This window comes from Saccostrea cucullata, unplaced genomic scaffold (genome assembly GCF_032062105.1).
Source record: "Saccostrea cucullata isolate Sc308-1 unplaced genomic scaffold, CSIRO_AGI_Scuc_v1 ctg1782, whole genome shotgun sequence".
Lineage (NCBI taxonomy): Eukaryota > Metazoa > Mollusca > Bivalvia > Ostreida > Ostreidae > Saccostrea > Saccostrea cuccullata.
The window spans coordinates 7,023-33,841 of NW_026937894.1; the positions used below are offsets into that span (position 1 = coordinate 7,023).

Here is a 26,819-nt window from a genome sequence, read left to right on the forward strand (position 1 = left end):
TCCTTTCTATTTAAGGGTTTTTTTATTTTGATGACATAAGCCCCTGGAGACAACGCTGGAGTCAATATTCATATGAAATTTCGCGAGAATTGCCTGCCTACCTTTTGAGATAATGGAACAATCATGATTTCAAATTTAACATTGAAATCTCCATAGGCAAATTTAAGGTACTTATAAAACCGGAAGTACTCTACATATCCATACCAAAATTGAAACATAGAGAGCATATTAGACTCCAAACAGTTTGACAAAGGGAGATAACGCTTGCACAATTATTTTTGAAAATACTTGAAAATACAAAATTTCAGGTCTGTGAAAGTCCTTTAAGGGGTTAAAAAGTGACCCCACGGTCCATAATTTTCAAATTGTTCTTTTTATGCTTAACTCGAAACCGAAATCAGTTTGAAGATGTATGGCCAAATAAAAAAGTTACAGGCAAAACACTATTTTCTGTTCTGACCCCTAAAATCCCTTTTATTTTAAGAAATTTTATTTTCATGACCTAATCTCCGAAAGGCAATGCTAAAGTAGTTTTTCATGTAAAATATTATGAGACTTGCTAGCTTCCCTTTGAAAATAATGGACATCGTATGATTTCAAATTTAACATAGAAATCTCCATAGGCAATTTTAAGATACTTATAAAACCGGAAGTACTCTTCATATCCATACCAAAATTGAAACATAGATGGCATATTAGACTCCAAACAGTTTGACAAAGGGAGATAACTCTTGCACAATTATTTTTGAAAATACTTAAAAAACAAAATTTCAGGTCTCTAAAAGTCCTTTAAGGGGTCAAAAAGTGACCCCACGGACCATAATTTTTAAATTGTTCTCTTTATGCTAAACTCAAATCTGTAAACTGTTTGAAAATTTATTGAGAAATAAAAACGTTATAGGCGAAGGTCTGTTTTCAATGTTGGCCCCTAGAAATCCTTTATTTTCTCAAATTTTTGTTTCATAGTCCAATGAAGTCAGAATAGTATTAGAGTTATTCTGTATTCAAAATAATACAAGAAAATATTGATTACTTTAAGAGATAATGTGCCATGACTGTTTTCATTTTAACATAGAAACTCCTATATACAAATTTCAAGACCAATAAAACCGGAAGTTCTGCTCTGATTGATATGAAACTTACAAGATATGTTCTACTAATTAGTCCTAACATACATCTATGCTCAAAATATTTTTTCTAACGTTATTGTGACTTTTAAAAATTTCATCCCCCCTTCTTCAATGTTTGAAGTTTTATATCTCGAAAAGTATCTGTAGTCAAAAATCAGCTACGCGCACTTTTTCATAGGGTTAAGTCTGTAGAATTCATATCTAAAACTTGGGAGTCTAGTTACTGAAAATAAAAATGTTTTTGGCCTCTTTAGAAATTTTAGTTTTCCTTTCGTAGAAACCGGAAGTGATAAGACCGGAAATCTAAAACTTTAATGACAACATAATTTGATATAATCTATTTAATAGTCATAAAATAATATACCTATATTAAAAGGTATTCCTGAAAATCTGAGCAGAAGAATTGCTAAGTATAATAATAATAATAATAAACAAGACGAAAACAATAGGTCTTTTCGACAAAAGTCGAAAAGCCCTAATAAACAAGACGAAAACAATAGGTCTTTTCGACAAAAGTCGAAAAGCCCTAATTAAAGTTCTGTGCCCAATGTATTGATCAAATTATTTGAAGTCTTGAATTAAAAGTATAGAACTGGACTTAGAACATAACCTACTTATTCAGCCGCTCAAATGCTTCCATTTCTCTCGAAGAATTGATTCTTCATGGTGAAGAATTCTTCTATTTCTGAAAAATTCAACGGTGTCTGATTGGCTCACTTGACAGTAATATGGGTGTGTCTTCATTGGTCTTTGTTCTGTACACAAAAAGAAAATATAGTGCAAGTCTTGGTTCTATTCATTTTGATGTCGTTTGTTTTAACATACAAGTCTAAGTTATCACCATTAATTTTTCCATCCATTCCATTGGCATAATTCCTTTCAATTTGGCCAAAACTGTAATCCGAAAAGTTTTCCAGCAAGTGTCTTTTGGACTCATGTAACAATGTAACATGAACTTGATTCAATCTCTGGAGCAGGTACAGAAAAACACACAATTTTATATATATCATTACCAATGATCATAAGGATATATTGAAAACAAAATATATTTGTACTGTCCACAAACAAGGAACGTCTGTCTTCATCTTGATGCTTTACATCTTTCAGTGTTTTCAGAACAAAGCGGGACAAATATAATTTTCTTGGTGAAATAAAGGTTCTCTTACCAGTGATCATTGACCGCTGAATTAGATTGACTACATTCATGTTGGCTGTTGGAGTTTGCTATCAATATGCTGAAAATAAAAAAATAATAATAATAATCAATATTAATAAAATTATATGAATTTATATAAAATCAGATTTTTTCATTTCTCGAAAACAGTTATTCATTATACAAACTATATTGTTCATGATAATAATTATTATAAGAAGTAAAAATACTCTTACAGTTACAGTAAAATGTTGAAATACGGATTCATATTCTGAATTTCATCCCGTTTCGTTGAGAACAGAGAAAGTTACAGACATTTAAAGTTTCAGCCAATCAGATTGCAACACACGTGCATGCGCATGTTTTCGTGATAATTCTTATATATCATGCTGTTTATCTTTATAGTGTATGAATATGTTCAAAATTTCAAAGGATATTGTCGAAAAACAAGAAAGATGTTTCAGCCAATCAGAGCAAAGTGCACGTGCATGCGCGTGAGATCTTGCTATTTTGACCATGTCACCATGCAAGTGCGTGCGCGTGCAATACGTTAAATGGGACCTAGTTGATATCATTGTAGTTTTGATAATTCTTGATGAATTTTTTTGATACTGAGCATACTTTTTAAAAAAGTCTTGTAGGAAAATGGAACAAGAGGGGAGTTGGGGAGCGTTTGGGGAACATCTGTAACGATCCCCGTTACAATTAAACCTAGTTGACAATAGTCGATTTATCTAAATGTTGAAGGCCACATCAAGTGTTTTCTTTTCACGCATACGATTTTGCACAAATTATGTTTCATATGAATATAAAAATCGGTTTGCTAATAATGGAGGCGAGCGCAAATGGAACCAATGGAATTCCAATAGATTGTTAGAATACCTTGTCTCCAAAAACCACATAGATATTGTCAATCAGAAACGTAAGCATCTCTGATGTCAAATTCAGAGATCTTGTTAATGGCTATGTATGTCTCTAATTATATTCTATTATCTAAATTGCGGTTTTGTGATATAAAGATAATTCGCAAACTTTTTGATCACCCCTCGTAGACATTTATAGTATTGCACACAAGTCCTTCATTTAGTGGATAACTCTTCAACTCCAGGGAAGAACCCAATAAAGTTCAAACTACATACATGTATGTATGTTGCATATGACCTTAAATTTAGTTTAGGCACTCACTAGACAGTAATTATATCTTGTAATTAGCTTGTAGACTAGTATAAAATTAAGTTTAACTTTCTTAAGATGAGCACCACTTATGTTTACATTTTTGCAGTCAATTTTTTTAAAGAAAAATATTTTGGTTACTTCAATGAACTCGCAAAAATTTATCTACAGTAAAAATATGACTTACCAAAGTGCATCCCTCCACATCATATCAATCCGGATCGTCCTATCCAGGTCATCCATGGATGTGTCAGCCTCCATCATCTCTGATGAACAGCTGAAAGGAGAGTATGAAATGTAGAATGAACAGCTGAAAGGAGAGTATGAAAATTAATATAGAATGAACAGGTAAAAGGGGAGTAAGAAATGTAGAATGAACAGCTGAAATGGGAGTAAGAAATGTAGAATGAACAGCTGAACTAGGAGTAAGAAATGTAGAATGAACAGCTGCAAGGGGAGTAAGAAATGTAGAATGAAGGGGGAGAAATGAATATTGAGTACAATAAATCATGTTCGTTCAAGTTCTTATTGCTTGAGGTCATCTTAAAAATGTATCCAAATATATATATATATATATATATATATATATATATATATATATATATATATATATATATATATATATATATATATGAGTTTGATCGTAAACCCTTCCCAGAACTTGAATCTTCTCAACTCGAATTTACACTGCCATAAGATGCCTTTATATAAATATGACCAAATATATTATTCTTCATCAGAAGATTTTTAAAGACCCACAATTCAGTGCTCCAAGTTGGGACTAAAATGGTCGCATTTGCGACCAAAAAATTGATTTTGCGACTAGAAATAAAAACAAACGCGCATTTTCGCGATTGTGAAAAGTTAGGCTGGTAACGTCCATTTTTAAGATCGGGATCGAGATTTACGTTTATCAAGATTCTCAATCAAGAAAAATGTTTGAGGACATTTACTTTAATACACTATTAAAGCGTTGCATGGATTTGGATCATGTAATGTTATGACAGTATGCTGTTATAATGACTTACATAAAGTTTTATAGAACCAGAGACATGTTTACATAATGTCCCTGATTGAATGGCATCCAAACTTCGTACACTTTATAGGACCTGACCTTGTTATTGAAGCATTTAGTCAATTGCTTACATAACACAATGAAGCATGTTAATAAAAAGTGTTTTGGCAATATTTATAATGACTGTGTAATGATTGATTGATTGATTAATGTTTTACTCCGAATCGGCAATATTTCAGCCATATATCGGCGAGACTGTGTAATGGTTTAGGTACGTACTACGTAGTAGTGGTAAGTAGATATGACAAACAGCTGGTAAAGTACTGTCTCAAAAACTGTCAAATTTGTCATGTTTCTATTTTCATTTGATAAAATTTTATTTATATAAATGATCAAACTACTTGTGTTCTTCTATGTACTGTACAACTGTATTTATTAAAAATATTTCTTTCAACCTAGCAAATTGTATCTTAAGTCACAGTAATATGATTGATTGATTGATTGTACACTGTTTAACGTCCCTCACCAGAATATTTCACTGATATGGAGACGTAAGTCACAGTAATAAGTAATATCTTTGATTTAAAAAAGACATAATACATACCCTTGTGTAAATTTACTAGTTTTATTCACAAAATTTACTTTTTTATTGCAATTGAAATATTTGATAATGGCGACAAGAAATTCTGAAATCGCAACCAAAAAATTTTTTAGGTCACCATTTAGCAACTTAAAAGCAAGTGTGACTTGGAGCACTGCACATATGGTTTTTAGATATTTTGAAAGATGCAAATAATTTTCCATAAAATTTTTAAATTTTTTCCCTTGGAAAAAGGTTTGACCCTTCATCCTTGTTCATATAGACAAAGTTGAATAACAATGGATACTTAATTGTTCCAAATTTGGTTGAAAATGGCCAAGTCTCACTTTGTGGATCTTGAGTTTCAGTTTAAAATGTAAATTAAAAGTTTACAGACAGACGGACAACTAGAAAGATGTCGGAAAAAATGTGAACAGAAAAGCTCTCTTGAGCCTTTGGCTAAAGTAAGCTAATAAATAAAGTAAACTCCTTTTCAGACTTGTTCGTTTTTTTTTGGGGGGGGGGGTGTCTGCCACCAATCTCCCAACTCGACACCCCACCCCCGCCCAGATACCCGCAAGAATCTTAAGGATGATGTATTATATATATCAGTTTATTGTGCTACCTACATTGAAATTTGATAAATGTTTACAAGGCATGCATTGCTTCTGTGACTTGGCCATTTTAAAAATGGAGATATTCCAGCATTTCTGTTTGTTTTTTTTTACCTCAATCCTCTCGTCGGCTGCTGTACAAAACTGTCCTCCGTGCAATCCATCCTCGTAGATCATAAAGATAACACGAAAAATGCAGGAAATAATCTGTGTGTATAAACTCTCAGAAATATCGCAGTGTTATCTTGCCAAATCAAATATCAAGTGAATGAGTACCAGTTCACGTGCACAAAACCCCGCGTAAAAGCCTGCTGTGGTCACTGTGCGTGAAAATAGTAGGGAAGACTGCAAAAATAAATAAGAATAGATATGGGTTATCCCATATCCAAAGATATTCTACTTTTAGATTTAATATGTTTAATAGTGTTTATAATGACTTTCATGAAAAAAAATTGCACTGTCTAATTGTGGAACGGATGTTTTGTGAGTCCGTAGCATTAAGGTCACCCAGTCTCCTAACAAACAGTACACATACCTATGTCCGCAAGACCAACATTAGCCTTGGTCTACACACGTGCGATGGAGTTGTCAAACGCATAGATCTAGCGAGCTCGGAGAAGCACGTTTTGTTTTGCCGAGAAGTTACGATGGCAGGCAAAACTTTTCTTTTCTTAATTTCATCATATGAATACGAATTCTGATTAATAAAAATTATACAATCCCTGTTGAACCATATTTTAATCTAACATTTGCATCTTCAACAAAATGTGTTGAAAATGGCAGGGTAAGGAAAATCAGGGCCGGGCCGGAAAATTCTAAACGGAAAACCTTTTTTGTTTTGAAAATTACTGAAATATACTAATGTATTCGTCGCATAAATTACTTATACAGTTCAAGTTCTATATAAAATGATATGCTGAACCTCAACACGAACAAAATATCCGACCCGGTTCTTGTTTGTTACACATTTTATACCCTGCAGTTGATATTCTTCCTTCTTTCTACTTCGGCGCCATTGTTCTGAATGATTCCGAAAACGAAAAGAAAATCTGATAAACAGAGAAAACGATACACGGAAAAATGTTGCCGACAGTTCTTAAAGAGGCACCACTCTTTGAAAGGCGTGAGGTTGGTTCCCGCTATGAAAAGAATAAGGGCTGGACAGCTGAAAGCATTGATAGGCTTTGCTAGAATTAGCAATGACATACGAACAGATAATACGTTCTATTTCCACTATTGAAGAGTTAAAGTTCTTAGTGCGCTCTTTTGTGAAAGTCGCAGAATGTACAAATCTAGGGGGATTTCAGGGACAAACGTAACACTGACATGTACACAATGTGTTGAATGTCGATGAACATAGTCCAATAAAATAAATATGAAATATTTTATTGTTGTGGACATGATTTAAATCAAGAGTAGAGATGACAAGGATATTAATTTACATTTTTTGTGATCGTATGTATCTATTTGTCGTAAGGTACATTTAAAGAAAATACAGATACATCGGAAATGCCGTTTTGTTTATTAATGGACGATAACATTAGGATTTTCGCTGTTTTTCACGTCTTTTAGTTCTTCTAGTCTTTAGTTAGAATGTCAAATGCACTCATTGAAACATTTAAAATTGGATTGAGACTGGCATCATTTGTTTTATCCGCAACGCCATGCTGTCCCAGTGAGACGACCAAACGCGCCTCTAATTCTGAAGAGTTTACTAATGGAAATACAACGTATTTAGAAATAGCTGACACTGAGGTACGGATAGTTATTTGATATTCATTTATATATGTATGTATGATAAATGTTTATATTCAATTTATGTATAAAATAATTCTAAAATATGGAATGGACCAAATAAAATTATTTAATATTGGATTAAAGTTTGGAATCCCTATATTAAATACAGTGTGATGTTGTGGTAGCATTTATTTTGTTTTCTATGCATCTTATAATGTGTCTTGTTTTCATACACTTATGAATACACAACGACTCTAAAGTCTTCTTCAGCCGGGAAACTCCCCGGGCGATGAACAATGTCCTAGTTATTCAAAACAATGCCCTACATTCCTTTTCAAGGTGAAAAAGCAAGAGACCTCTTTGAAAATAAGAGGATAAGAATTTGCTTTTAAAATTCCTTATATCCCGCGAAACATCAATGATTTGCTGGCAGCAACTTTTGCTCAAAGGGACAACCTTGAAAAATCTAAAGAGTAACAGAATGCTTTCACACGCAATACAATTCTTCTAGTTGGCTTGAAGTACTTTTTTTTGATATGACTAAATTATGATTACATGTATGACTGAATAAATAAAATATAATTATAAAAAAAGGTTTCTACAGAAATGAAGTGAATGAACAAGGTAAAACAAGAATCTGTGAGCCAATACTCACTAAGAATATCCCCGCTCGGATGTGAATAAACATTATCATGTTAATATACACACGTTCAATTATGATACACGGAAAAATGCGACGAACATTTTATTATGTATGAAACGGACAGACAAACAGGAAGTTGACATTTGATTTGACCAAAAAAGTATCCCAAAGTATGGCATGCCTAAGAGAAGATTGTGTTAAAATTTCAAGCATCCTCGATATATGGGTTGCTGAGAAAAGTGCGACGAAAATTTGTTACGGACAGACACACATGGTTAGAACGGTATACTCCTCTCCTTCGGTGTGGGGGTATACATAGTTGCAGGCAAGAAACAAAAAATACAATTTGATTTTTTTTTTCGGACTGACAGAGTAACAAGCAACTGGCAAGGAGAACTATTCCAACATCATCAATCAATTATGTTAAGAGGAACTGAATACTTACCAGTAAGAAATCGAGGCCAACATCGAACATGTCAGATATTGATTTTTTGCATCTTCAGACAAAGAGAAAAGTATGACTAAAAGGCATTATCAGGCCAAAAATCTCTCAGAAAAATGAATGAAATGCAAAAAAAAAATTCTTTTAAAGATAGAGAATGGGTTTTAAAAGCCTCATAGAATCACCATCCCGAACCTCTCCTTGTATTTAAAAACTTTGGGTGTTGAAACAGGAAAATCACATCTTGCTATCACAAACAAACATAATTCTCTCTAGAACAGTAGAAAACAACGACAGCTCTTATAGCAGCTTTCAACATTGGGGGCATAAATCTCAATTCGGCATCAGCAAGAAAAATAAACTTCCTTTTACAACTTTGGGGGAAATATTTCAAACACATTTGAAACTTCAAGCTATTGATGACAAATCAATGGTGGACCATTAACTTCTTACCTATGTCTGTGGCAGATTGACTCAAATTAAGAAGTCAAAGACAGTTTTTGGGAATGTTTCAGTGTTAATATAATATATCAGCCTTTTATAAACTTATAGTTGAAGAATGTAGTTTAAGAATGTATGAGAGAAAGAGGGAGGGTGTGTGTGTAACAAGTGGTATAAAAAGCCTAATCATAAACAGATGACGAGGATGCTTTCCCCAAATTTTGCATCAAAACACAGCGAGTTTACAAATTTTCTTAAGAAAGAACTAAAGATTAACAAACTAGTGAACTTTGATGACAAACCTGAAAATTTATTAGCATGGAAAACCAGTTTTAAGTCGGTGATTAAATACTAATAATTAATACATACCTGTCGTTTACAACTTCCAAGCATTCAACTCCTGCAAGTTTGCCATTTTCTTAGGTTTGTTTTGATATGCCAAAATGGACATGACTGTTCCTATGGTAGGTGTAGCAGTGTCACTGTCTCTTCTGTGCCCCAAGTAAACATGAAGTGAGTAGAGGACAATGCACCTTCATCTCATCAAGGAAATCATTCCATTGAAACTCTCTCCACTCTTCAATACCTTTACGTGCCCCAAACTTTGATTCACTCTGTCTCAAAAAAATTCCCATCTCCTCCTGAACAGTTTCTTTAAGTAGAGTGGAGAAAGCTTTCAGGGCTCCTGATCTGGTACTCATTAACAGTTTTAATCCCCTTCTATACTGCCTTAGTCTCAGGTAAGTTAATGCCCTATTGACATCTACTTCAGCCTTAGTTAACTATATTAAATAAATTGTATATAAAAAATAAAACACTCTTACAATATTAACTTAGTACTGAACATAGCTCATTCAGTCATAACTTCTGAAATTGATATTTCAATAAATTACAATTGGTGACATCTAAAAAGTTTAAATACATGTACAAGCATAAATATACATGTACCTTCTTCTTCTTCTTAGTCTGTACATCCAGTGTATGGGATGTGCTCTCGCCAGTTTCTGATGGTGCTTGTTGGGGCTACAAAAAAATTATATTTGCTTCTTTAACAATTAATCTAGTGTGAATTGTTTAATTAAGAGGAACGTGTGACATTATAAATTTTGAAATATGTAAATTAAAGAAAAAGATTCCCGTAAAATTCCTTGACAAGCAAAGAAGCATTAGATTTTATTGTACTGTAGCTGGGACCCCACCCCTGACCTTGAACTATATTATATATACCAACAAAAAATAATCTTAAATTATGTTAATTTCACAAAATTTTACCTTTTGTGGAGACACAGTTCGCAACTTTTTAATTTTCCTTGGTGTGATCATAGGACTCCTAAGTTTCTTTGCCAGATAGGTTGGTCCATGACTGGCATGAGCTGTCTCTTTGATCTTTTTGAGGGCCTGTGCACTAGCTTCTTGGGATTTGGCAAATGAAGAAATGATCCAACTACATTGTGGACACAAAAATCTCTTTTTCTTCTGCTCTGGGGTAAAATTCACACCCAAGTCTTTTTGCAAAACATCTTTGACAGTTCTGTCAATTCTAACCAATTTAGAAGAGAGGCTTCTCTTATTTCCAGGGTTTTTTAAAGATGAAAATAATTTACCACAGCTTATGCAGTTGTTGGACTCCATTTTATGAGTAATTGTATAAAAATAAAAAGTATATTACAAATTAAAAGCTGTGCATAAGTCAACATACCTGCTATTTGTTCTACTGCCATTACTGATTGAACAGTAATTTTTCTCTGTACTGGGAATTGGAAAGGCTGTTCTTGTTCATCCTACATGTACAATTATAAGACCGTAAATTAAATTTATTTTAAATCATTTGAACAATAATAAAATTATTGGGAATAAATTGACTCAGTAAGATTGTTTAAAAAAATGAAAAGAAGGCCTACAATGTCTTATAATACAAAGATGTACGAGAAACTCCGTTGGTGTAGGCCTTGGTGCGTGAGGAGACTCACTAGTGAGCGTGGCTTCCATCGTTGTACTAGTACATGTGGATTTTTTCTCAATTGAAGCAGTATCACGGGTCCCAATAGGAAATTTATACAACCGTTGTTATATCGATACAGTTCAGGGTGGGCCTCACTAGGCCTGCCTTCAACAAAATATTTAGAGTATATTCTGTCGGGACGAGATGGTTTAATAAAACTCGCAGCGTCTAAGTCCAACCATTTCTTACGGATTTTGGGTGGTTTGAAGAGGGAAATGCGAAGAATTCGACATCGGCCATAAAGCCATATCTACCGCTTTTCCGAGAATCAGGTTTACAGCCTTCAACAACGCAGTAGTAGTGAGGTAGTCAGAATAATCTAACTGTGTCTTGGTACAAGCCCTCACCACAGTTAGAATACGTCCCATATGCTTGCAATGTAGCGAATCGGAGCGGATCCTCTCCGAAACGATTTTGAAGAATATAAAATGATTTGCACTGGGAATAACTACCAAAATAATCAAAACAAACCTTTTTGAGATTGCTTATGCCTTTTATCCAAAAAAATAATCCATATAAATAAGAAAATCCAATTAATTTTCTCAACGTTTTTCTCTCGATTCAAATTACCTCCATGTTTACATTCGGAGCTCTCTAGATTGTTCCTAGTAAATGCACTATGCGAGTTATCGCCCGTGTTTCTTTTTGCTACATTACGAATACACGGAACGAATTCTATCGTTAAACCGGGTCCGTAGGACAATATCATTTTAACGATAGAACATTCTATCTAGTAGTGAGGCATATCGAAACAGACAAATTGTTTCTAATGTCATCAATATCACCGGAAGTGATGCGCCCCAGATTTTAATAAAAATCACGTGACTGGCGTACGTACAAAGTAAATGTTGGAATCCTGCTGGAACATGTTATCTCGAAAATGGACTATTGTAGTTGATGATTTGGTCTTTACCTTTTCTATAAGATCTTTGTTCACTGTTGTTGCTGAGGAATGGCATTAAGACTCTTTTAAATGAGTCAATTGACATAGAATGCAATGCTGCAAACTGTGTCTTCTTTTTCTGTCATTGCCCAAAAATGCGATTTTCTCAGGGAAAATGTTTCTAACAATTCCTTATTTTTATTAATTTAGATTTGTTGCTTTTTTCAAGTATTTTAAAAAAAGGGAAATAACCTTGGACACGTCCAACGCAGCGCATCCACAAAGTGTACAGCTCATTGCAAAATTCCATGTACACTCTACACCAACGTAATTTGTGTAAAGTGTCAGGAAAAGTTTCATGTACACTCTACATCTAAAGGTGGTATCAAGTAACAAAATGGAAAGAAAATATCTAATTTTTTTTTTAATTTTCCCCCCTCACTGGTACCCTTCTCCTATTTTAATTGGTTCGTAAATCATCCTTGTTTCCCAGTGTCTTGAAATACAAGATCACGTGATTTCTTTGTGCCCCAACAAGATGCCTCTTCAAACGTACGAGACTTGGTAAGTTAAAATCAATTAGCACAAAGCATTATAACTGTATTTTGATTTTTAGATCCGCTGATTTTATATATAATGATTTATTATCTTTTTGCAGTAAATGAAATTCTAACCGAATATTCCAAACGAATGTATACCTACCGCGAAATGAGCAGTTTACTAAAAAATAAGATATCAAATTAAGGTATGAAATTTAATGTCTTGCATGCATGTACATATAGTACAAAATTACGCTTTTATGAAAAGTTCAGTTGGTTATTTGGTTATATTGAATATGGTTAAACAGATCGAGCTATAAGCATAAAATTAACATGTATTTTATACATAATTATATATTTATATATATTTTATACTAAGTCAAAGTTTTACAAAGAAAAATTATTTACTATAGCGAAAATGCAATTAGGAAAAGGCTTAAAAGACTGGGCGAGCCCAGAAGAAGAGGTCCAACTGCCCATTTAGTTTCGGACGTGAAAAACATTGTAAAGGTATATATACATGTATGTATGTGTGTGGGGGGGGGGGGGGGTAACGTTACAACGTCACTATTTTAAACTGAATGTAAAAGTCCTAAGATGATAATGAAAGAGCTAACGTTTTATTAGTAGTGTTGCTTTTTTTTTAAATTTATTTTCATAAGTGTGTTTATATATAGTTTATCATATTGTGTTTAAAAAAGGTATAAAAAGTAAGACGGTTATTTTTTTAAACGTGATAATTACATACATTTCCACAGCATATACATTGTTTAATGATTCCTATTAAGTTGGATGCTTATCAGCATATCTAGTCTGACCCTGCAAGGAATTGTCAACAGAATTTTTTATTGAATTTTCTGAGTAACAACCCGGCACATGAGAGTTAAAGCAATGTGCTATGACTCCTTCGTCATAATGTTTGCAATAAAATATTTTTACTTTTTGAAGTATATGTTAATAATATATACTAGTAAATGTTTAAAAATAAAAATTACTCTATACCAAAATATTTTTTTGTAGTCCACTTCGCAAGATTATCCAAAAACCGTTGGCTACCGATTTTTAACTGGTGTTTTACATCGCGAAGGAATACATGTCCGCAGATATTTATTTCATTATTTTAAGTCTTAAATACTAGAAAACAGACTACTTTAGAGTATTTTGAAGATATTTGTTGAAATTTTCAATTTAAAATTAATTATGTTGAATGAATATCACTATTGGGATACATATTACTTCATTTCAATCTATGATGAACAAAATGATAACTACAGTGTATAGAAATCTTGTGGAATCTGGCCCGAATTACCAGAAAACACCACAGTGAAACAATATAATATGTATATAAAGTATTAAGGGGGTGGAAGTGTATATCTCTTAACCAATGAGTATCATGCTAAATCACTTCTTTTGTGTCTGTGCAGAGACACTGTAATGACTGTTTTGAGAGAAGTTGATCCACTTGGAGTAGAGAATCGTCGTCGTCGTAGAATTAACAGGAGATTGTACTCAAGCCTAGGACCTAACTATGTGTGGCATGTCGATGGGTGTGTTTTAGAAACATATGCAATGTTTCTAAATATATATGCATTAACCAGTTTGTGCTTTTGATAGATTGTTTTAAACTAAATTTTAAACAATGTTCTTTTATAGTTACGACAAACTAAAGCCATACGGGATTTCAATCCATGGTTGCATTGACGGGTAGGTATCTTTTTTCAAGAGACCTGGCAGATTTTAAGGTTAATAGTATATAATGTGTCCTTGAAGATGTTGTAAAATATATGTTACAACAACAAAATTCCCCTTCCTAGAATGGTGTTAAGAACTTGTAAGTTGCAAGAACTTGTTTCTAATCCTTTTGTGTTTTAAACAATAAAATTTTTTCACTGAAAAAAAAACCAACAAGTAACCTTTCTTGACTGTCATAAATAGAACGACTGGAAATTTGTATCAGACCCTCCTCTGCAACATTTAAATTGTCTTCCATGTTGAAGGTAAAAATGTTTAAAAAATTGACTATTGAACAATATATAAAGAATATAGTTTATATTGTACATGTAAATGCTCATTAACGACATCATTGCAGATTTTCTCCTCGTTTGATGTGATTAACTGCGGGTTCAACCAACAGTGACCCTGCAGTTGTTTTACAGTATTTCATAGGATGTATACGAGCTGTAAACGGTTAGTATGTTAGCGTGTTCATAATTATGAGTTTCATTTTCTGTTTTAATTTTGCATCAAACTAAATGCTTTCAATATTTAGGATTTCCTCTCATACTACAAGCTGATCCTGGAACGGAAAATTCAGATATGGGTGCAATTCAATGCACACTTCGACATGAAGCTGGCGACTGCTTTGCGAGACAGCATAGTTTTAGAGTTGTAAAGTCAACATTTAATCAAGTGTGATTGATTGTATATTGTTTAACGTCCCTCTTGAGAATTTTTCACTCATATGGAGACGTAATATTGGTTTTAAACTTGTTTTGATATATTTTTGCAGAGGATAGAGGCATGGTGGAGCATGTTTAGAAGGCTAAAAAGTGAGTGGTGGATACGTTTCTTTCACGACTTGGAGCTGTTTGGATTATTTCATAGAGGGAATGTGACAAATTTGTGAGTTATTATAGCATTTGATAATATGCTGCTTACAAATTCGTGTATTATTTTAATGCATGAGACACTGTTATCTGAAAACTTCAGAGAGTTCAAACATTACACATTTTGTTTGCTCTGAAGAATATATCAGACCTTTTAAATCCTTACAGGTATAGTCTTCGTTATTGCTTTATGCCTGTTATTCAAAAAGAGCTTGATGATTTACTCGAACAATGGAATGACCATTATGTATCTCAAAGCAGACAGGCATCATGCCCAGCTGGAAGGCCTAATATTATACATCAGTTATCAGAAAATGGTACTAAATACTTTCATCCTACTAATTCAGTGTTTTTATTAAGGTCTTCTGTCTTCAGCGGAAGACCATATTGTTTTTCTTAGGTTTCTTTCCCACTATTTAAGGTCTTCCGTCTTCAGCGGAAAACCTTATTGTTATTCTTAGGTTTCTTTTCCACGAAAATAGTCTTATCAAGAATTTCAAAATTTTAACACCTTTTCTACGATAACTTTTTACCAGAAATATTTTGTTAAAACATGTAGAACAAAAGAAGTGTAGAATTACAAGATCTTTCATCTGATATCTCCAAAAAAGGGCTGGCCCCTTAAATGAAGGGCCCACAGGGGCCAACGTTTTTCTTTATATCTCAAAAAGTATTGTCAAATTGTATTACGTCAAAGAAGCAAAGTTGTTCATAATGTTAAGTTTAATCTATTGGAGTCGTCAAAATACGTCCGGTGACGTCACTTCCGGTCAAACCGGAAGTAGTCCGAAAACACGTATTTTTGCCGTTTTTGACAAGTTTTTCTGGGAGCATTAAAATTAATTTTCCGTCAGTCATCGTCACTTCTGGTCAAACCGGAAGTAGCAAAAAATGGATTATTTTTGCATTAATTAACATAGCTTTAGAGGATTCAAACCATTTTTGGGTGTTATTTTTCATTTTTGTTAAAAATGAAAGCTACATCCGGTCAAACGGGACGGAAGACCTACTCGTTGCTTTGTCTTCTTCTTATTTTTTCTTACCGATTTTGTGCACGCGAGTTCTCGGAAACGGCTCAATGGATTTTCATGAAACTTTCAGGTCTGATAAAACATCTAAAAATCTAGTAATAATTTTTTTTTATTTTGATGACGTCACTTCCGGTTCGGAGATTTTCGCGATTTTGTCATTTTTAGAGGGTCACTTTGTCCGGCAATGTTCTCAAAAATCGTTGAAGATAGAGGTATGAAATTTTCAGTGATGATAGAGCAACCTTTGGAGAAGTGAATTCAGTATATCATTTTTACCGGAAGTACGAAACGCCGACGCTCGATATGGCGCGAAAATAGTCCTATCAAGAATTTCAAAATTTTTGACACTTTTTCAAAGATAAATTTTTACCTAGAAATATTTTGTAAAGACATGTAGAACAAAAGAAGTGTAGAATCACACGATCTTTCAAATGATATCTCGAAAAAAGGGCTGGTCCCTAAAATGAAGGGCCTAGAGGGGCCGAAAGTTTTTCCTTTATATCTCAAAAAGTATTGAGAATTTGTAATACGTCAAAGAAGCAAAGTTTTACAAAATGTCAAGTTTTATCTAATTGGGTCGTCGAAATACGTCCGGTGATGTCACTTCCGGCCAAACCGGAAGTAGTAAAAAATTGCATATTTTTCCTGTTCTTGACAGGTTTTTGGATATCATATGTCACTGGAAGCTTAAATTTTAATTTTCCGTCCCTCGAAGTTGCCAAAAATGGCTTAATTTTGCAATAATTAACATAAATTTAGAGGATTAAATCATTTTTGGACTTCATTTGTCTTTTTTTCATAAAAGAAAGTTACTTCCGGTCAAACAGGACGGAAGACCTACTCGTTGCTTTGCAACGAGCTCGGCTCTAGTTTGTTTTAATTTCTTTTTTCAATCAACCCACTCCTTGATATTGTTACTGTTCTAGGTAGCACTGATTGTCTGACCAAAACGACAGAAGAAGATGAGGCATGGCTACAGACTTTTCAACACCCTATCAGCAGAAGTGGACCTGATGAATTTGATATATTTGCTCATCAAATGTTTCTGTCAAATAATTGGACAGACGCCGTGGAATGGAAAGAAGCCTTGCATCAATATTGTCAATTAAAAGAATGATTATGTTGACATTTACCATTTTCTTCTTTATTTAATCAAAGTAAAACTATAAAGAAGGCTCAATAACAAACGAAAGAAACAACCTACGATTACATATCTCGCAATCACTGAGTATGCGACTTTTGATTGTGTTCAAATACAAAAAAATTGTTAACTTTTGCTTATATTTTGCTTATATTACATATACTACTGAAAATCTTATCCATATCAATTTTGAATTTTTCTCTATCTTATTAGAAAAGGTTTACATTGTAGTCCAAAATTCTAAGTCAATTGAGAAAAAAAATAAGATATTTGACAAAAATGCTACGTTTTCCATAAAACGTGTCTGTACAAACGAAAAATCCATTAATCAACCAAGGAAAACTGGAAAATAATACAGAAATACACTGTCAGTGACAAAAGAACTTTTTTTTCCAATCAATGTTATTGGAGTCCAAATAGGTATTTGAGAATGCCCACATGAATCTGTCTATCATGTATTCCTCACTTTTATCTGACAACGGAAGAATTAGTTGATTGATACAGGTTGATGCAGTTGGCAGGTCGCCTGAGAGTTCACTGAAGAGGATAGTTGGTTCAATTTCAAAACCAAGAACTGGTTAATCTTCAGAACCTGTTGCAAAAGCCAAAATCTGGCCAAGCGTTAAGCTTCCTTGTCTTCCAGCTGAAAAAATATACACTCTGGCTTTAGGAATGTATAAGCTTAATAAACAGATATTTGAATACAGTTAAAATATGCATGTAAAAGAAATTAATTAGTTCATTGTTACTATTATTAATCTCAAATACCAAATATCTTTTACTCTATTGTCAGATCAAACTGAATTTAATTGCAATTACCTGCAACATTTCTTATGAATCTAATGAAGAAAGAGTATACTCTCTCCTCTTTGGACCTTTTGTTGGTTCAATCCTCGCTGAAGCGTGGCTTTAAAGTGTTTACAAACTTAGAAACACTAAGTCTTACACCTTGCTCTCGGAAGAGATATAACAAGGACGGTTTCTGTCTGATGAGCTTTAATACAAATAAAAAAAAGTTAAGGCCTCAATATTTATCATTAGTTTAAACTAAATTTAAAATATTTAACAGCCATATTGAAATCTGTCGTTAGATCAGTACTAGCATTAGTTACAAAATCCGAACCTGCCATACTCCTACTCTTTCGAGTCCTTTCCTGAGCAGGGCATACTCTTATGGCTCCGACTGTGGCCAGTTGTCCATAAGAGATCCCAGGAAATTTGCGCATGGCCCATTTTGAAGGGCACTGAGACCTAAAATTATAAATTATCGTATTTGTATTCCAATTTCTTTCAGTGATGGATGGTTTAAGTCCAATCAACGAATTTTATACATGTACTTATCGAAAGAGTTACTATTGAATAATTGCTAGTGTTAATTTAGTTAAGGAAAATATTCATGTCATTACCTACAATTACTCCTGCAGTGTCATAGCTTTGATTTTCAATGAGAGCACCGTTTCGTCGGAGTTTGACTGGTACTCCTGGTTCCAAAATGGAGGACTTTAAGTAGGCCAGAACCAGTCGTAAAAATTCCTTTCTAGGACCACCTAAGTCCTCACTTTGCTCCCCGTGAAAGTTCACTTCTAGCGGAAATCGAATATTGGAAAGCAATTTAACCTCCGAGTTTGTGTCTTCCCATAGGTTGTTACGTCCAACAAATATCGAAGACGTGTCACCTTCAATAATTTCATCCACCTCGCTTATGTCCAATTTTCTTCCCATCAAAAATTTGTCTCTGTAGGTTTTCAAGATTTTTGTGGGCTCCTCAGTTGATCCCCTTTAAAAAAATAAACGGTTTATCGTACATGTATAAATACTTACTGAAACAACCGTATCATTCTACTAGTAAGTCAGTTAGAGGTGATTTCAATATACTTATCCAATTGTTGGTATAAATCCCTGATAAATAAATCCTTGTAATTCTCGTAAATCAATAAAAAGACAGTAAACAATGCACTGATTTATTTACATATACATGTATACATTGATGATGCACAGTACAAACAAAAGTTTTTATATTTATGCTAGCATATGTACTGTCTAAATCCTAGTAAAGCACTCTCGACTTCTGAAAATGTCACACTTATTGTAAACGAATCTTAGCTCCAATAGATGATTATCTGAAACATTAGCTTCAATCTATTAATTAACTAACTCCAACTCTACATATACGAGGGTTGTCCAAAAACTCCGTAGACAAACGTTGTTTTGTAAGAACCTTATGTCATACATTAATGAAACCTCGAATATAGATTAAGCACTCACTAATAAATTTATGGAGGATCATGGAGTAACTACTCAAATTATTCCAATTTAAAAGACATATTTCATTGTCTGGTGTAGGAAGGCGGCGCAATACCCAAAAGTTGCAATTAAAATTTGGTAGTTCATATTTAAAATCTTAAAGAAAAGTAATTCCTACCTCATAATTTTTTGATGGAAATAAAAATTCTTAATATTGCTCTGTTAACTATATTTCCCTCAAGGGTATGTCGTAGACCATCTTTTTTTGGTTCTTATTATGTTTTTGTTATGATAAAAATACGCATACATGTAAAACTAGTACACATTTTAACTTGAACATATTTTAAAGAATTCAGGTATCATATTTAGCTCACTTTAGTCTTCTGCTCAAGTGAGCTTTCCTGATCAAAATTTGTCTGTTGTCTGTCGTCGTTGTTGTCATTGGCGTCTTTGTAAACATTTCCAATTTATGATAAAATTGCCAAGATTTTTTTAAATTTTTGGCCCCCGAGTCGGTGGTTCCTGTTGGATGGGGTACATAACTGGTTATAAAGTGGAAGTGCATTTTGTTACCCTGATCTACCTCTTGGTACAGTATTACGTAACTAGAGTAAGCATGCTAAGTAAATATTTGTAATAAGCAAGCTGTTTCTTTCAAAATTTGAATTTCATGGCCTCTGGTTTAAAACCAAACTCAATTGTTGGAAAGTTGTTACATGATACCCAGGTGCTTATGGGCCCCTTGTTATATATTCTTTATGTAATGACGCACTTTTATTGTGCCTGTTTCGGATTAAGGGAGTTTAATGTGTGAATCTTTTTCCCCACTTAACAGCAAGTGTTGAATAAATTGATTTCGCATCAACCTTTAATGACATCATTGAGAAATCCTGTCAAACATCTAATGACATGAGGGATCCTATTTATATGGTTGTAGGTATGTATTGCTTAATATAGCATTATATATATATAAATAAAATTGCAAATGTAAATTTATGTCATACATTTGTGTTGAAACAAATCAGATGAATTATGTATGATGTATTCACATTGATCAGAAATCTTGTTAATAAAAGATTGAAATCCATGGATTCAATTAAATACCAAGAAATTACCATAAATACCGGTAGTTTAATATTTTTTATGAATTTAATATAAATTTCGTTCTACAATATATACCTGAAATTTGGATCTATTTTAAAAGTACACCAGTCACTGCACTTCGCATGGTCACCAAAAGGTGAGGTACAATCTGTGATAGGCCTTCTTGAACATCATCGCCTGTTCTAGCCCTGGACAGGGTATACATTAAGCATCTGAACAGGAATGAAATTACTAATGATTGCGATTTTAGTTCCTTCCATTTACAGCTAATGCTTAAATCTTTTTAGATATACCCCTTTTTTATATATGACTTTTTTCATCTTTCTTCTGTAGTCCAGGGAAGTCCAACTTTAAAGTAGATAGGGTGAGTCATTGTCAGCATGGATAATTTGTACTGGATGGCCGAAATCTCTCGTTCTATGTAGCATGGACACTGCCATATCTGGCTCCGTCGCCTTGATTGATCCATCCCAGTTTTTTGAACACTGATGGACTGGTATCACGTCCTCTCCATGGTGGTCACAAACACTGCAGCTTTTGCTTCGGATCTCGTACTGCAGGATTTTACCTGTCTGCTTCCCAATCAGTGTCCCATGCCCTGTATCATGAAAATTTTTTTGTTCATATTGAAGAAAAGTCAGGCTGAGCTGCTAACAGATTGAGGTAAGTGGTTATTATGTCATCTGTCACACGGGACATGATTTACTTACAAATTTCGAAAATCTAACAAAAAAAAAGCCAATTGATTTACTTGAAAACATAACTATAAATTAAAGTTGCATGCAGCTGATATTTTTGTTTGCAATTAAGCAATTTTGTTTGCAATTAAGCAATTTTGTTGATAATTTTACACCTATACCTTTATTAAACCTTTTCAGATTCACCTTAGCTGAAAGCTAAAATGTGCTTTTCTTATCACCTTTTGTTCGTCGCCTGTCCGTCTGTAAACTTTTACATTGACAACATCTTCTCAAGAACTACTTGGCCAATTTTTACTTAACTTGGTACAAAGCGTTATTGGGTAAAACGGAGTTATAAGGAATCCAAATATTACATTTATGTATCTAAGGAAAATCTTTGAAAATCTTCTTTTCAACAACCATTGAGCCAGAGAAATTGCAACACATAAAGAAGCATCTTGGGATAGTGTAAATTCTTGAAATCATGACCCTCGAGGTATGGCGGGATCACTTTAGATATTACAGAGGTAGAATCTTGTGAAGAACAGCATGGCCAAGGTTGCTCAAGTGAGCAATGTGACCCTTAGGCCTATTGTTATGTAACCTTTAATTTTTTTTATCATATCTGATAACCGTTATGATATCAAACTGAACCAGCATCATAGCTGCACTCCATTATGTCAGACATCTGTACTTCCTTCTGGAGGGATCTTATGCAGGATTTCATTTCTGGGCCTCCTTTTCTATAATATCGCCTATAATATTATCCTTTTTTGCAATGGTTTTCTGGTTGGTGGGTGGAATATCGCAGGTTGTTAAAAATTCATTGAAGTGGCTTGGTCCCATGCCAGAATTGATCATGCCTGAAAGAAGAAAAATGCAAGACATTTAGCTACAAAATAATTTTTAAAGATGGCCTTAGTACATAAGAAGTTTGAGATGACAAAAGGAGGGGGTGGTTATTATTATTTTTATAGATTGAATCAGTTGCACCTGTCCATATTTACTAAATCGTTCTCAATATTTAAAAATGAGGAAATCTTTTTAGAAATTTACAGAACACTTGTGATTTATAATCACTTCCTAAATGAGACAGAGAGAGAGAGAGAGAGAGATGATGGGCTTTGCTCTAGTTACTTCGTAGGCCTATTTATAATTCATCCAAATAAGGGTAGGGGAAAGAGGGAGAAAATGGGGTGAAAACCTCTCCGCATACAGTATGTGCTGTTATGCTTTATTCACAGACCTCTTGGAAGAGGCAATGCATTTATAATCACTCATGTCATACTACAAATAATGTGAAAGTAAAATTGAAGGAATCAAGGTGTTTTCTATGGGTTATTTTCTATTTATGTACCCGGTATTTAATGTTTGGTGTTGTGAAACAATCCCATAAAATGTTTTCTTGGCCGTAAATGAATGCTTATTATCAAATAGTGAATATCATAAAGTAGCTACTTTCTTTATATCAATGTCAAGTTTTTAATTTTAAGTAGTATTAACCAAAACTAGATAAATACCTTATTGTTGAAGGTTTCAGAGAGAATCTTCGTGGAGATTTGCTTTTGTGAAAGGCAAATTTTCGAGAAGTTGGCTGGTTTGTCAAGCTCTGTGCATCGGTTGCCAGCGACGTTTGAGATGACGATGCTGTCGTTGTTGAAGCGACTGTTGTCGTCGTTCTTTGACTAACTAGCCTTGAGGCTAATGTTGACATCACGTCTTCATTCAAAATTTCGCTTATGATTTCTCTGGCTTCGTCCATTTGCATCCGTTGGTATCCGTTGAATGCATTCAAAACACTGACTTGAGTGCCTCATCAGCATCGACCCATGTGACCAACAGATTGTTTCAAAGGCTATCAGTCCCATTCTTTGTGATTAATAAAGGGGTATTATAAATTTGTTTAATTGCTAACATCGATGTGTACAGTTGTATTTCCTTGAAGAACCAGCAGGAGCGGGCATCTGCATGATACCTGTCATATGCATTCTTGTTCACTTCGTAGGTGCGCGCAATGGGCGATCGCAGAAAACAGTTTGACATGTCTCTTTTATAGAAAATTAAACAATTTTTTATTTCTAAACAAGGCCCCCCGAGAAGCATGAAAGATAAATTAGTAGATAAAGGCAGTGCATCATCAATAAGTAGATAAAAAAAATATAAAAGCAAATTGCATTAAAGTAAATTAAAGTAAAGTATTTTAATTCTAATACTAGTATATCTATCAGTTATACATTAATCGCAAAATTTGCTTTCATTTGGGTCTTTTAATTTTTTATTTTTTTTATTTTTTAAAGTTGGTGAAAAATAAAAAAAAAACAATATTGATTTTTAAAACCTGGATTTTAATTAAATTGTGTAAATTTATTTAAAATTTAATATGTTGTATTCACATGTAATGCTCTATTCACGTTCTAAGAGTTGTCGTTCTTGCTACTGTACGAACGATAACTCTTAATTGTTTCAAGCATCTGAAGCACACTGACCTGTTTTCTAATAAATATTAATAAAACATGCGTAATGAGGTTTCGTGCTCGATTTGTAAACATGTAGTAATGACATAGCTGTGGGAGGAGTTTATTTTTGATTCATTAATTTTATTTACATGAGGTTCTGTTCTAAGCCAGTAAGAGCATTTTTGCAGGTGTCTTTTCATGTTTCTTGGAAAGTCTAATCAAATTAATTGGCCTGGTTGTGGCATTAATCTTTATTTTAACTCTCACATTGATATCAAAGTAGTAATGTGCTTGAAAAAACTATATTGCACACATTACAAACAAATTACCAATAGAACACAAAGATATCAAAGTAGAGGAAGATACAAAAGAGAAATTATTCATTATGTGAATTCAAATTCAATCAAACTTATACTCACAAAATATGGCGATGCCACACGTGCATAACTCTACAATATGTTCGAGGCGTCAGCACAGTGAATGTTTTCAGATTATGCTTTCAAAGCAGTTTAAATCTTGTAGACTTCCTGGAAAAAAATTCTCACTTCTCTAAAAATCAATAGAAAATAGCTGAATAAATATTCAAAATTTTAAATAGAAATTTTCATCTACTGTGCATGTATTTACTTTTTCTCTTCGTTTTGTTTTATTTTCAATTTAATTAATCCATGATCTTGATCGTGAAGGCACCTTGAAGATTTCAACCCTCTTCCTTGAAATGGTGCCATCAGGGGATACCACGGTGACACGACCTGTGTTTATATTTAGTATCGATGTGAGAGTTCTCGAAAATTCTGCCCCAGTATGAGGAACAAACTTTCTGGTCTCTCTTCCCTCCAAAAAAAGAAAATAGTCAAACGGGGATATCTGAAAAAAGAAGGGTATTGGAAAAGGTATGACAAGCATTTATTAATCATTATAAAAATTATACACATAAGTACTCTGAAGCTGACAGCAAGAAGATGCTTGAGTTCCTGATTGACAATATCTATGTGGTTTTTGGAGTTCAGGTATTCCAACAATCTATTGGAATTTCCATGGGCACAAATTGCGCTCCGTTATAAGCAGACTTATTTTTATATTCATATGAAGCAGAATTTATGCAAAATCTTATGCGTGAAAAAAAGAAAACACTCGCTGTGGCCTTCAACTCGACATTTAGATATATCGACGACTTATTGTCAATAATGATAATTTCCATTCCTACGTCGACACGATATATCCTGGTGAGCTTGAGAAAAAACATACCACAGTGTCGGACACATCTTTTCATACTTGGATATTTTACATGAAAAATACCATAACGATAATCTAACAGCCTAGCTATACAATAAACGTGATGACATTAACTTTTCTATCGTCCATTCCCCTTTCTTATGCAGATGTATACTGTCATCACCTGCACACGGAATTTTCATAACTCAGTTGATGCAATACGCAAGAGCATGCTCCAAGTACAAACAATTTCTTAAACGAGGTAAATTAGTGAAAAACAAGTAGATGAAACAAGAATATCAACAGTCTCGTTTCAATTAATCATTTTGTAATTTCTATGGTCGATACAATGACCTTGTCAGCAAATTTAATTTATCATTGAATGAAATGCTGACTGACGTTTTTCATACCAATTGTTAGTCCATTATTTATACACTGAATTTACGACGGATTTTTTCCGTTATTTCCTGATTATGACAACGAGCACAAAGCGGATGTGACCGGTCGGCAGGGGATGCTCACTCCTCCATGGTACCTGATCCCACCTCTGATGTTTCGGAGGTCCGTGTTTGCTCTGCTCTTATTTTGTATGTTGTTTAATGGACGTTGAGATTGAATACTGTTCGTTGTTTCCATGTCCTTCTACTCATCCTCAGATTGTTTATATTCAAAGAAGATGGGTGATTCTCCGAAGTTTGATTCATATATCATCTAATACTACTTAAAGTATACTGAATGTAAAATCTCTACAATTTACAAAAGTCCCACTAAGACAGAAAATATTTGCCTATGAAAGAGCATACACACTCTAAAAGAACAAAAACATCCATGTTTTCATACTTTAACAATTTTTTTAAATATGACTGGGTCTAAGCTAGATCTTTTTGAAAGATAAAAGTTTGCAATTAAATTTACATTTATTGGTTTACAAAAATATGGAGTGAAGACCCACTCTACCTTAAAAGTACATTTTTATGGTATAACATTTGCAGAATTACTTTAAGTCCATGAAGTCAAGGGTCATATCACAAAAATGAAATGCCCATCATCAAAGATGAGCTATGTAGCAGAGTGGAAAGCGTATCAACAAGATGACGAGATGCTTAACTATGTACTTACAAAATCTCCTTCCTCAAAGCTAAATTTTTTTAGAATTGGAGAAATTTTTCCAGCCTTTTGAGTTGTCTTCCATTCCCCCTCCCATGCCTTGTCTAGCCCAGAAGCGTGCAGAGATGCACAACAGATCTTTTCCCTTCCTATTCCTTTTTAATTTCAATAACGTGCTTATCCCAGTTCTCAAAGGGAATAACTCCCCAGTTCTCAAAGGGAATAACTCCTCGACTGACTTTTCTAGCTTTGGATCCAAGCCGAAATTGTTTTGAATTTGCTGTACTAAATTTAGCAATTTCCTGATTAGCATCATCCACTGGTCTCTCCGATTTTCTGTTTTCTCTCTATCATTGCGTGCGCACTTTGGCCAAGTTTGGAGACGAAGAAGCTCTATAATAAAGAGAATCAATGACTGAATAAATATATCTCAACAATATTAAACAAATGTATGTAAACCAAAAAAAGTTAAAATAAATTTGAGAACATTATGTGTCATTAATGTTTTGTCAAAAAGTTTTAAGTATAAAAACAATGGTCCATTAAAATTTTACCGATGGATTTGTCCAATCAGCATATATATTTTGCCGGATATTTTGCAATCATATTCCTCCCAATTGCTTGATAGTAGGAGTCATCTATAGTTGGGTATTTTGGTTGTGTAGAATATTTCGCACTCTTTTAAGGTTTGGTTGAATACTCGGGCACTTTTTTCTCCATATTGTAGAGCCAACTTTAAGGAGAGGTCCGGAAGGCCAACCTTGTCTGATGGAGGAAGTCCATTAGGAAGGACAGCTTAGAACCACAACTTTTTCTTCTGAAACTATGACCATAAAAATATGGACTGAACTATGCTCGCAAAATATATGTCTGACTTAAAGCT

At 33.7% G+C, this 26,819-nt stretch overlaps 1 protein-coding gene, 3 long non-coding RNA genes and 1 pseudogene across 4 annotated transcripts; 2 read left to right on the plus strand and 3 right to left on the minus strand.

The window, feature by feature from the left end:
- Positions 1–9,407: 9,407 nt before the first annotated feature.
- Positions 9,408–10,560, minus strand: LOC134249022 (uncharacterized). Its single transcript, XM_062731393.1, has 3 exons — positions 10,201–10,560; positions 9,877–9,951; positions 9,408–9,710 (listed from the first exon to the last, which is right to left on the minus strand). Exons 1-3 carry the CDS (start codon positions 10,558–10,560, stop codon positions 9,408–9,410), a joined length of 738 nt encoding a protein of 245 aa, XP_062587377.1.
- Positions 10,561–12,116: 1,556 nt separating this feature from the next.
- Positions 12,117–13,644, plus strand: LOC134249025 (uncharacterized). Its single transcript, XR_009988195.1, has 3 exons — positions 12,117–12,558; positions 12,766–12,862; positions 13,373–13,644. It is a non-coding gene; the product is annotated as an uncharacterized LOC134249025 (long non-coding RNA).
- Positions 13,645–14,451: 807 nt separating this feature from the next.
- LOC134249026 (uncharacterized) lies at positions 14,452–15,258 on the plus strand. The gene is made up of 4 exons (XR_009988196.1): positions 14,452–14,539; positions 14,622–14,761; positions 14,862–14,974; positions 15,127–15,258. It is a non-coding gene; the product is annotated as an uncharacterized LOC134249026 (long non-coding RNA).
- A 2,084-nt stretch (positions 15,259–17,342) lies between these two features.
- On the minus strand, positions 17,343–18,382 carry LOC134249021 (uncharacterized). Its single transcript, XR_009988194.1, has 3 exons — positions 18,254–18,382; positions 17,950–18,124; positions 17,343–17,773 (listed from the first exon to the last, which is right to left on the minus strand). It is a non-coding gene; the product is annotated as an uncharacterized LOC134249021 (long non-coding RNA).
- A 125-nt stretch (positions 18,383–18,507) lies between these two features.
- LOC134249023 (uncharacterized) lies at positions 18,508–22,046 on the minus strand (annotated as a pseudogene).
- Positions 22,047–26,819: the final 4,773 nt, after the last annotated feature.

Bases quoted from the DNA above. Each gene is read 5' to 3' on its own strand.
- LOC134249022 (XM_062731393.1), bottom strand. From the start codon at position 10,560: ATGGAGTCCAACAACTGCATAAGCTGTGGTAAATTATTTTCATCTTTA. The intron at 9,952-10,200 runs GTAAAATTTTGT...ATTTTTTTGTAG, and splicing joins GAACTGTGTCTCCACAAAAG to CCCCAACAAGCACCATCAGA. The intron at 9,711-9,876 runs GTACATGTATAT...TATTTAATATAG, and splicing joins AGACTAAGAAGAAGAAGAAG to TTAACTAAGGCTGAAGTAGA.